Here is a 13157-nt window from a genome sequence, read left to right on the forward strand (position 1 = left end):
TAATCAGATTCTTGATATGCCACAGCTGTCAGGTGGATGGATTATCTTGGCAAATGAGAAATGTTCGCTAACACGGATGTAAACAAATTTGAGCACAACATTTAAGAGAAATATATTTTTTTCATTCAGATCATGAAACATGGGACCAACATTTTATATGTCGCGTTTATATTTGAGTTTACTATATTTCAGCGTCTTCTCACCTGGCAACTGCGCTGCCTATATGCGGTCCTTTAAAATGTGTACTCTGCCGCCACCTGTCGGGTGTCAGTAGGTACTGTACACAATCATTCTGAGATTTCCAACTTCTTCATACCCAAATTGAATAACTATCAAACGAATTATTTACACATAATAACGCAAACTCCGTTTAACCAACCAAGTAGTATGCTAGCGTATATTTCTGCTGTTATTCCCAACCACAACCCATCCCTATTCCAAAAATGTAAAGGTCGTCATAGCAGGCCAAGAGAGTAGTAAGCAGCTAGTGACATCACTGTGCAACAGGTAAAGTCGCTTTTACATTCCTGAGCCTGAGAAACGAACACGGTGTTTGAGTTTCTTGGGAAAGTACGGAAGAAGTGGTTTGACAGGTGCACCGAATGCTATTTTTGTTACGAGCAAACGTTGAATTAGAAAATAATCGTCCATTGAGTTCGCTGTGTGGTTTGGTCGTCGGACACCTATAGCGGAGAGCTCTCTCTGTTGTATTGAACACCTATTCAGCTGTCATGTCGCGGCACAGGAGACAGGTAGATGAATCTATTGTTATTATAATAGACGGCTGATTACACGGGGATCCACATGCATGTCAACACGCTGTTTGAGTATCCGTTTAGCCTACATACTGTAAGCCTAACTATACATGAACAAATAATCGTCATTGGCCTACGTTTTTATTCATTACTATTGAGTATACATTTGTGGTGGTCTTTCACATAGTGGGTAATTGATTCATTTCATGGATAGGAAGAAATAGATGAACGGGCAGTGGAATATGATGCTGTGATTGACCTTGATTGCATAGGCTACATTGATCAAATATTGCATAATTCCACTTGTTTTATTTGCGTAGCCTTACCTAGGTTTAGGCTACACATTGACATAAGTGGCCCATGCGCTTTCTCCCAGTCATATACCTTATTCTATGATAACTTGCGGCCTGATGAGCTGCTCTCTGCGGACTGTAGGAAAAGTCTTATTATAATTCTGTTCTATTCTAATGACAGATACGTGTATCTGTTATCCCCCGAACTTGAAGGCTGACAGTCATATAGTGAATCATCGCTTTTTAAATTAGGTCACAAAAAGGAGTGCCTGGAATATATATATATTTTTTTCAACATACAAGTCACATCTTCTGGCGTCTTTAGGGGCTCAAGAGAAGCTGTTGTTTGTATGGGTGTGTCTCGGGTTTAAGAGGCAACGTGTAATATCTTTAATTAGATATAACTATGAACTACAGTACCAGTCAAAAGTTTGGACACACCAACTCATTCAAGGGTTTTTCTTTATTTTTACTATTTTCTACATTGTATAATAATAGTGAAGACATCAAAAACTATGAAATAACACATATGGAATCATGTAGTAACCAAAAAAAAGTGTTAAACAAATCAAAATATATTTCATATTTTTGATTCTTCAAAGTAGCCACTTTTCGCCTTGATAACAGCTTTGCACACTCTTGGCATTCTATCAACCAGCTTCACCTGGAATGCTTTTCCAACAGTCTTGAAGGAGTTTCCACATATGCTGAGCACTTGTTTTGCTGCTTTTCCTTCACTCTGCAGTCCAACTCATCCCAAACCTTCTCAATTGGGTTGAGGTCAGGTGATTGTGGAGGCCAGGTCATCTGATGCAGCACTCCATCACTCTCCTTCTTGGTCAAATAGGCCTTACACAGCCTGGAGGTGTGTTGGATCATTGTCCGGTTGAAAAACAAATGATAGTCCCACTTAGCGCCAACCAGATAGAATGGCTACCACAGAATGCTGTGGTAGCCATGCTGGTTAAGTTTGCCTTGAATTCTAAATAAATCACAGACAGTGTCAACAGCAAAGCAAAGGACAGATTTCCACCAGTCTAATGCTCGTGTTTCTTGGCCCAAGCAAGTCTCTTCTTCTTATTGATGTCCTTTAGTAGTGGTTTCTTTGCAGCAATTCGACCATGAAGGCCTGATTCACACAGTCTCCTCTGAACAGTTGATGTTGAGATTTGTCTGTTACTTGAACTCTGTGAAGTGTTTATTTGGGCTGCAATCTGAGGCTGGTAACTCAAACTTTTAACAAGGCACCCATGTTAATTGAAATACATTCCAGGTGACTGACCTCATGAAGCTGGTTGAGAGAATGCCAAGAGTGTGCAAAGCTGTCATCAAGGCAAAGGGAGACAACTTTGAAGAATCTCAAATATTAATATATATTTTGATTTGTTTAACACTTTTTTGGTTACTACGTGATTCCATATGTGTTATTTCATAGTGTTGATGTCTTCACTATTATTCTACAATGTAGAAAATAGTAAAAATAAAGAAAAACCCTTGAATGAGTTGGTGTGTCCAATCTTTTGACTGGTACATGTATATATTTTTCTACAAACACATGACAAATAAAACACTGCGTTTAGGTTACTAGGTTACTCTCAGCATGAACTAAGAACTAGGAAGACTGACTGGATAGTATTGCTGCACCGCTGTTGCCGTAGAAACACTCTTCACCCCGGACATGTATAGCAAACAGAAGTCAATGCATGGGGCATCGCGGCGCTCACAGCTAATGTCCATTTGGAATGCATACGCTGGGGGAGTGTTTCAGTCGTTCAGTCGGGGCAGTACATTCTTCGTTTAATAACAGTGTTATCTGACAAAGGTATTGTTGTGAGTTTCTGTGCCTCTGCCTCCCCACACATTGTTTTCAGCACGTCAATTCCCGCCGGTAATATCAAAGTCTCTGCAATAGTGTGTGGTTTTTATAGCGTAGCAGGCCTAGCCATTCACAGTGGGAATGATTCAAGTGGAACGATCAAGCGGCCATTTTCCAGGATCTCTGGATGAATTTTATCTTTTAGATTTGAAAAATGTTCATTTAGATTTTTAAGGTGAAACACATCACAATGATTTTGAGATATAAAGACGACATTATAATATACAGTATATTTTTTATGATACATATATATTTTTCTTAAGGATTTGGGAAATTCTCCTGCGACCTCATTTTCATATCAGGCGATCCCACAATGGTCCGCGACCCCTAGTTTGGGAAACGCTCGTCTAATTGCTGTCTCGGAGCCATCTAATTAAAGAAGAGGATGTGCATACTCACCTTGCTGTGTGGTCCTGTGTTCTCATCATGTTTTAGGCCAGCATCAAACCCCTACTCACCTTGCTGTGTGGTCCTGTATTCTCATCATGTTTTAGGCCAGCATCAAACTCCTACTCACCTTGCTGTGTGGTCCTGTATTCTCATCATGTTTTAGGCCAGCATCAAACTCCTACTCACCTTGCTGTGTGGTCCTGTATTCTCATCATGTTTTAGGCCAGCATCAAACTCCTACTCACCTTGCTGTGTGGTCCTGTATTCTCATCATGTTTTAGGCCAGCATCAAACTCCTACTCACCTTGCTGTGTGGTCCTGTATTCTCATCATGTTTTAGGCCAGCATCAAACTCCTACTCACCTTGCTGTGTGGTCCTGTATTCTCATCATGTTTTAGGCCAGCATCAAACTCCTACTCACCTTGCTGTGTGGTCCTGTATTCTCATCATGTTTTAGGCCAGCATCAAACCCCTACTCACCTTGCTGTGTGGTCCTGTATTCTCATCATGTTTTAGGCCAGCATCGAACTCTTGGAGCTGATGGGAGTGGTGAAGGAAAATGGGTACCATTTTGATAGTCCTGAGACTTCACCACTACTTCCCTCAGTGGTAAGAGATGACTGATGAAACACAGGCCTGTTTCACTCTATTACTGTATGTAAACCAGCTTTACAGTGCATTGCTGGTTGTTTTATACAGTCTATGGACAGTCATACAGTGCATTCGTAAAGTATTCAGACCACTTAACCTTTTTCACATTTTGTTACGTTACAGACTTAATCTAAAATGGAAGTAAAAAAAGATTCCTCATCAATCTATACACAATACCCCTTAATGACATCACAATACCCCATAATGACATCACAATACCCCATAATGACAAAGCAAAAACCATTTTTTTAAACCATTTTTGCAAATGTATTAAGAATAAAAAAAATTGAAATATTACATTTACATAAGTATTCAGACTTTTACTCAGGACTTTGTTGAAGCACCTTTGGCAGCGATTACAGCCTCAAGTATTCTTGGGTATGACTCTACAAGCTTGGCGCTCCTGTGTTTGGTGAGTTACTCCCATTCTTTTCTGCAGTTCCTCTCAAGCTCTGTCAGGTTGGATGGAGAGTGTCACTGCACAGCTAATTTCAGGTCGCTCCAGAGATGTTAAATCGGGTTCAAGTCAAGGCTCTGGCTGGGCCACTCAAGGACATTCAGAGACTTGTCCCGCAGCCATCCCTACGTTGTCTTGGCTGTGTGCTTAGGGTCATTGTCCTGTTGGAAGGTGAACCGTCGCCCAAGTCTGAGGTCCTGAGCACTCTGGAGCAGGTTTTTTATCAAGGATCTCTTTGTACTTTGCTCCGTTCATCTTTCCCTCAATCCTGATTGGTCTCCCAATCCCTGCCGCTGAAAAACATCCCCACAGAATGATGCTGCCACCGCCATGCTTTACCATAGGGATGGTTCCAGGTTTCCTCCAGATGTGACGCTTGGCATTCAGGCCAAAGAGTTCAGTCTTGGTTTCATCAGACCAGAGTATCTTGTTTCTCATGGTCTGAGAGTCTTTAGGTGCCTTTTGGCAAACTCCAAGCAGGCTGTCATGCCTTTTACTGAGGAGTGGCTTCCGTCTTGCCACTCTATCATAAAGGCCTGATTGGTGGAGTGCTGCAGAGATGGTTGTCCTTCTGGAAGTTTCTCCCATCTCCATAGAAGAACTCTGGAGCTCTGTCAGAGTGACCATTTGGTCCTTGGTCACCTCCCTGACCAAGGCCCTTCTCCCCCGATTGCTCCGTTTGGCCGGGCGGCCAGCTATAGGAAGAGTCTTGGTGGTTCCAAACTTCTTCCATTTAAGAATGATGGAGGCCACTGTGTTCTTGGCGACCTTCAATGTTGCAGACATTTCTTGGTAGCCTTCCCCAGATGTTTGCCTCGACACAATCCTGTCTCAGAGCTCTAAGGACAATTCCTTCAACTGAATGGCTTGGTTTTTGCTCTGACATGTACTGTCAACTGTGGGACCTTATATAGACAGGTGTGTGCCTTTCCAAATCATGTCCAATCAATTGAATTTACCACAGGTGGACTCCAAGTTGTAGAAACATCTGAAGGATGATCAATGGAAACAGGATGCACCTGAACTAAATTTCTAGTCTCATAGCAAAGGGTCTTAATACTTATGTAAATAAGGTATTTCTGTTTAATTTATTTTTAATAGATTTGCTGAAAAAACTGTTTTTGCTTTGTCATCATTGGATATTGCGTGTAGATTGATGAGGATTATTTTATTTTTTAAATACATTTTTGAACAAGGCCATAACGTAATAAAATGTGGAAAAAGGGGTCTGAATACTTTCCGAATGCTCTGGGATACATCAGTTGCTCTATGTAATCATCATGTCATAGATTCAGTTATTGCTTTATTTTCGTCTTCATGTTCAGTATTGGATCCATCAAATCACTCAAGTCGACACTATCTTGTTAATCTTTCCTCCTCAGCATACTCCACTGTCATACGACTATGTCTCTGTGTGTGTGGTTCATCTTTTCTCCTCAGCGTACTCCACTGTCATACGACTATGTCCTGGTCGCTAAGACAGTGGATGATCCGGAGAAAGATACATTCAAGATGCAAGAGGCCTTTATCGAGAAACTAAAGATGAAGAACTTGAAGATAACAGTGAGTTATATTACCAGTTTAACACGCTGTAGAGTTATATTACCAGTTTAACAAGCTGTAGAGTTATATTACCAGTTTAACACGCTGTAGAGTTATATTACCAGTTTAACAAGCTGTAGAGTTATATTACCAGTTTAACAAGCTGTAGAGTTATATTACCAGTTTAACAAGCTGTAGAGTTATATTACCAGTTTAACAAGCTGTAGAGTTATATTACCAGTTTAACAAGCTGTAGAGTTATATTACCAGTTTAACAAGCTGTAGAGTTATATTACCAGTTTAACAAGATGTAGAGTTATATTACCAGTTTAACAAGCTGTAGAGTTATATTACCAGTTTAACAAGCTGTAGAGTTATATTACCAGTTTAACAAGCTGTAGAGTTATATTACCAGTTTAACAAGCTGTAGAGTTATATTACCAGTTTAACAAGATGTAGAGTTATATTACCAGTTTAACAAGCTGTAGAGTTATATTACCAGTTTAACAAGCTGTAGAGTTATATTACCAGTTTAACAAGCTGTAGAGTTATGTTACCAGTTTAACAAGCTGTAGGCCTTTTCACACTGCATGTTCTTAAGCAAAGGTTAGTTTACCCTCCTTTTGTTGTTCTTGTAAAATACAGATTATTTTTATAAGAGTTTTTAAAACCAAATTTAAGTATAATCATGTTTGTGTTGGCTTAAACTAAGATGAGTTTACCTGCTCATTATTTCCTAGTCTATTATCATAGCTTTGTTATAAGACATTATAAAGGCTCAGGCCTCTATTTTAACAAACCTTACACAATGATAATATAAGGCTCAGGCCTCTATTTTAACAAACCTAACACAATGATAATCTAAGGCTCAGGCCTCTATTTTAACAAACCTAACACAATGATAATCTAAGCACAGGCGGTAGCGCTATAGGTTCAGGGGTGTGTCAGAAATATTTTCGCTATTTTCACTATCACAATTATCAGAGCACTTGTTGGCGCGAAAGGGCTGTGTTTTGATGAAGAAAAAAAATTGTGGGTGTGTCAAGGCTTGGTCCCACACTGGCCAATCAGAACGTGCTCCATGGCGAAATATGTGGTTGCTTCAAGTTGTGTATTTACGGTCTTTTATATATTGCCTTGGAATCTACTCCAATTCCAATGTTAGCCCGTTATAGTTTGTTAAATGGCTTACAGAAACAAAATAACTAAATGTAGACCTATCTTTGCTAAATACGTTAACTTGAATCCATTTTGCAGTCCACATTGTTCTAAGTAATTGCATGGCCTCAATAAAATTCCCACTGATATAGGGGCTAGGCCTACTGTAAATTGCATTATGGCTGAGCATGGACATGCCAAACATTGTCAATAAGCAAGATTAAATTAATTATTGATAAGACCTAAAAAAATAACAAATTCTAAACAAAACAACTTGTTTTAAATAAGCTATGTCACACTTACAGGCGGCATCATTTCTCTCCGTGGACATATAACATTTAAACAGCGCAGACTATGGAGGGTTTGTACACACATACAAACTTTTTCACAGTAGCTGGACAGAGATCCAATATAAAGTGAAAGGGAGAATGTCCACTCACCGTTATACTGGTTTATGAACATAATAGGAACCATCTTGCCGATCAGAAGAAGTTGCATTGCATGCAGACCACAGATGTAACCATAAAACCCGGAAGGTGAATCATTCTACTAAGATTGCTTTGTATTTTTGTTTAGTTTTATTACAACCAATCAATTCAACAACAATAAATACATGTCAAATGTAATGATCTCATAAAATCGGCAGAATAGAAAAAGACACATTGCTGTTGCACCAGGCTTTGTTATAGAAGGCCCAAGGAGGGCTTGGGTTTTGAACATATGAAACTGAAAACAAGCAATTGTTACATGTTACAGATGACTTCTAAATACATGGTTCTCATCTCTCGTTTCATGAGGGGCATGGAAATAGCCTACATCATGGAGGGGGTTTTACGCACGTCCAAAATGGAACATGGCTAAAATAATGTGGGCCTGCCTACAATGCATAGATACAAAGGGAATGTTAGCTCACTGTTTTACTGCTCTCAGATGTTATATTTTAACAACGCTTTGGTGATAAAGATTTATTTCCAAGCGGTCTCAGGAGCCAAACCCTTTATTGACAGTCTTGACTACTTCGCGACTGCATTGGAAAGGACAAAAAGAGCCTTAGGCACATTAGGCTACTCTTGCGCCACATGCATATGGCAAGTGTGCCGTCACGGCTGGATAGGCTGTGTTTCAGCTGTCAACATTCATGCTGTAACCAACTGCGTTACCGCTGAAACCAAATAACCTTATCAGCTTTTCTTTATTTTTACTATTTTCTACATTGTAGAATAGTAGTGAAGACATCAAAACTATAAAATAACACATATGGAATCATGTAGTAACCAAAGAAAAGTGTTAAACAAATCAAAAAATATTTTATATTTGAGATTCTTCAAAGTAGCCACCCTTTGCCTTAATGACAGCTTTGCACACTCTTGGCATTCTCTCAACCAGCTTCACCTGGAATGCTTTTCCAACAGTCTTGAAGGAGTTCCCACATATGCTGAGCAATTGCTTTTCCTTCACTTTGCGGTCCAACTTATCCCAAACCTTCTCAATTGGGTTGAGGTTGGGTGATTGTGGAGGCCAGGTCATCTGATGCAGCCCTCCGTCACTCTCCTTCTTGGTCAAATAGCCCTTACACAGCCTGGAGGTGTGTTTTGGGTCTTTGTCCTGTTGAAAAACAAATGATAGTGCCACTAAGCGCAAACCAGAATGCTGTGGTAGCCATGCTGGTTAAGTGTGCCTTGATTCTAAATAAATCACAGACAGTGTCACCAGCAAAGCACCCCCACACCATCACACCTTCTCCTCCATGCTTCACGGTGGGAACCACACATGCAGAGATCATCCGTTCACCTACTCTGCGTCTCACAAAGACATGGCGGTTGGAACCAAAAATCTAAAATTTGGACTCATCAGACCAAAGGACAGATTTCCACCAGTCTAATGTCCATTGCTCGTGTTTCTTAGCCCAAGCAAGTCTCTTCTTCTTATTGGTGTCCTTTAGTAGTGGTTTCTTTGCAGCAATTTGACCATGAAGGCCTGATTCACGCAGTCTCCTCTGGACAGTTGATGTTGAGATGTGTCTGTTACTTGAACTCTGTGAAGCATTTATTTGGGCTGCCATCTGAGGTGCAGTTACTTGCCGATTTCTGAGGCTGGTAACACTACTGAACTTATCTGCAGCAGATCTTACTCTGGGTCTTCTGTATACCAACCCTACCTTGTCACAACACAACTGATTGGCCAAACGCATTAAGAAGGAAATATATTCCACAAATTAACTTTTAACAAGGCACACCTGTTAATGGAAATGCATTCCAGGTGACTACCTCATGAAGCTAGTTGAGAGAATGCCAAGAGTGTGCAAAGCTGTCATCAAGGCAAAGGGTGGCTACTTTGAAGAATCTGAAATATAAATTTTGTTTAACACTTTTTTGTTTACTACATGATTCGATATGTGTTATTTCATAGTTTTGATGTCTTTGCTGTTATTCTACAATGTAGAAAATTTTTCAAAATAAAGAAAAACCCTTGAATGAGTAGGTGTGTCCAAATCATTTGACTGGTACTGTATTTCTGTGTTAGAAAATTATAGACGACACTGTTGTCTTCTACGGTATCCAAGCTCCAAACGAAGTGTTTGAGAAGTACAGGTATCTACTGAAGGTGTCTGATGCCTGCAACTGGAGTGAACAGCAGGGAAATATTCCTCTTTCCACCAGGTAAGTTATGCACACACGCATTCAGAGAGACACACGCCTGCACGGTCTGATTGTCACGCCCTGACCTTAGAGAGCCTGTTTTATTCTCTATTTTGTTAGGTCAGGGTGTGACTTGGGTGGGCATATCTATTTCTTTGTTGGCCTACTATGGTTCCCAATCAGAGGTAGCTGTTTATCGTTGTCTCTGATTGGGGATCATACTTAGGCAGCCCTTTTTCCCACCTGGGATTGTGGGATCTTGTTTTTGCTTAGGTGCTTTGTTGTCTGCAGAACTTTACGTTCGTTTTTGTATTTTGTTGTTTTGACGGTGTTCATTTGAAAATAAAAGAATATGTTCGCCTACCACACTGCACCTGGGTCCATTTCTAATGAAGAGCGTAACACTGATGACTCAACCTATTAGCATGACAAACATGTTAACTTCTTTAAAAGGAATCATAAACAGATACTCAGTCTTGTCAGCCATGTTAAAATGTTTTCTTTATTTCAGGATCCGCATTGTTCACTTTATCCTGAGTCATGTCTTCCTTAATACAGGAGGTGAGTAGTGCTCTGTCCTCACCCACGCCAGTCCTCCCTCTCTGTCTATCTCTCTCTCTCTCTCTCTTTTTCTTTCTTTCTTTCTTTCTTTCTTTCTTTCTTTCTTTCTTTCTTTCTTTCTTTCTTTCTTTCTTTCTTTCTTTCTCTCTTTCTTTCTTTATCTTTATTTTTCTCGCTCTTTCTCCCTCTCTCGCTGTCTGTCTCTCTCTTGCTGTCTCTCTCTCTCTCTTGCTGTCTCTCTCTCTCTCTCGCTGTCTCTCTCTCTCTCTCTCTCGCTGTCTCTCTCTCTCTCTCGCTGTCTCTCTCTCTCTCTTGCTGTCTCTCTCTCGCTGTCTCTCCCTCGCTGTCTCTCTCTCGCTGTCTCTCTCGCTGTCTCTCTCTCTCGCTGTCTCTCTCTCTCGCTGTCTCTCTCGCTGTCTCTCTCTCGATGTCTCTCTCTCTCTGTCTTTCTCACATACTGGACCTCTCCTAATGTTCCCCTCCTCATCTGTCCAATCTTACAGAGAACCTGTTTGAACTCTTGAAGAAGAAAGTGTTTGAAGCAAAGTTCTGCCTGCATGAGGTAAAGACAGAAGTCTGCTGCTCTGGTCAAAAGTAGTGCACTAAGTAGGGAATAGGGTGTAATTTGGGACAAACACCTATGTCTCGATGGTGTGTGTGTCTATCTCTTCCTGATTTTTGACTTATCTTTTCTGCTGAACAGCATGGTTTAGGTAGGCAGTAGATACTCCCATGAGGAAGTGGGGTCATGTAGGGGCCCATAGATAGAAAAGTAGCTGGCTTTCTGCAAAGATGTTGTACCCTACATCCTATTCCCTGTACCATGTACCCTACACCCTATACCGTGTACCCTGCACCCTATATAGTAGATCTCGTCAAAAGTAGTGGACTGTATAAGGAATAGGGTGCCATTTTGGATGTACACTACCCACTACACACTGCCCACAACACACTGCCCACAACACACTACCCACTAGACACTACCCACTAGACACTACCCACTAGACACTACCCACAAGACACTGCCCACTAGACAATGCCCACTACACACTACCCACTAGACACTACCCACGAGACACTACCCACTAGAAACTGCCCACTACACACTACCCACTAGACACTACCCACTACATACTACACACTGCCCACATCACACTGCCCACTAGACACTACCCACTAGACACTACCCACTACACACTACCCACTAGACACTACCCACTACACACTAGACACTAGACACTACACACTACCCACTAGACACTACCCACTAGACACTACCCACAACACACTACCCACAATACACTACACACTGCCCACTACACATTGCCCACTACACACTACACACTACCCACTAGACACTACCCACCAGACACTGCAAACTACCCACTACAAACTACCCACTACACACTGCTCACTACACACTACCCACTAGACACTACCCACTACACACTACCCACTAGACACTGCCCACTAGACACTACCCACTAGACACTGCCCACTACAAACTGCCCACTACACACTGCTCACTACACACTACCCACTAGACACTACCCACTACCCACTAAACACTAGACACTACCCACTAAACACTAGACACTACCCACTACACACTACCCACTAGACACTACCCACTAGACACTGCCCACTAGACACTGCCCACTAGACACTAGACACTACCCACTAGACACTACCCACTAAACACTAGACACTACCCACTAGACACTACCCACTAGACACTACCCACTAGACACTATCCACTAGACACTACCAACTAGACACTACCCACTAGACACTACCCACTAGACACTAGACACTACCCACTAGACACTAGACACTGCCCACTAGACACTGCCCACTAGACACTACCCACTAGACACTACCCACTAGACACTACCCACTAAACACTAGACACTACCCACTAGACACTACCCACTAGACACTACCCACAACACACTACCCACTAGACACTTCCCACTAGACACTACCCACTAGACACTAGACACTACCCACTAGACACTAGACACTGCCCACTAGACAATGCCCACTAGACACTACCCACTAGACACTACCCAATAGACACTACCCACTAAACACTAGACACTACCCACTAGACACTAGACACTGCCCACTAGACACTGCCCACTAGACACTACCCACCAGACACTACCCACTAGACACTACCCACTAAACACTAGACACTACCCACTAGACACTACCCACAACACACTACCCACTAGACACTGCCCACTAGACACTACCCACTAGACACTACCCACTAGACACTACCCACTAAACACTAGACACTACCCACTAGACACTACCCACTAGACACTAGACACTACCCACTAGACACTAGACACTACCCACTAGACACTGCCCACTAGACACTACCCACTAGACACTGCCCACTAAACACTAGACACTACCCACTAGACACTACCCACAACACACTACCCACTAGACACTACCCACTATACACTCGACACTCCCCAAGTGTCTGGGTTTATCTGATGGAAAAGAAGCTTCTGTGTCAAAGGTATGTGAATGAATGGCTGCCATAAAGACTCTAAAGGTCGAAGCGATATCATTGTTTTCCTCTGTTTTTCTGCATACTGAGAGACTGCTGAGACACCCTCAGAGTTAAACATAGAAAGGTGATTTATTTACTGTCTGAGCAGGACACCTCTGTTCTTGTTAACTGACATTTACACACACACACGCACGCACGCACGCACGCACACACACACACACACACACACACACGCACACGCACACGCACACACTGAGTATCTGTTTGTCCATGTGATGATTCATTTTTGAAAATGTTAAAACAT

General features: G+C 41.7%; 1 protein-coding gene across 1 annotated transcript in view; it reads left to right on the forward strand.

The window, feature by feature from the left end:
* Positions 1-494: 494 nt before the first annotated feature.
* Positions 495-13157, forward strand: part of LOC106584768 (anoctamin-9) — a 36498-nt gene continuing 23835 nt past the window's right edge. Inside the window, exons 1-6 of the mRNA XM_014170315.2 lie at positions 495-752; positions 3832-3924; positions 5864-5986; positions 9647-9783; positions 10274-10323; positions 10827-10885. Coding sequence (XP_014025790.1) covers positions 732-752; positions 3832-3924; positions 5864-5986; positions 9647-9783; positions 10274-10323; positions 10827-10885 — 483 coding nt within the window. The 5' untranslated portion in view covers positions 495-731. The remainder of the gene's footprint in view (positions 753-3831; positions 3925-5863; positions 5987-9646; positions 9784-10273; positions 10324-10826; positions 10886-13157) is intronic.

Source organism: Salmo salar, chromosome ssa23, assembly GCF_905237065.1.
Source record: "Salmo salar chromosome ssa23, Ssal_v3.1, whole genome shotgun sequence".
NCBI classification, from domain to species: domain Eukaryota; kingdom Metazoa; phylum Chordata; class Actinopteri; order Salmoniformes; family Salmonidae; genus Salmo; species Salmo salar.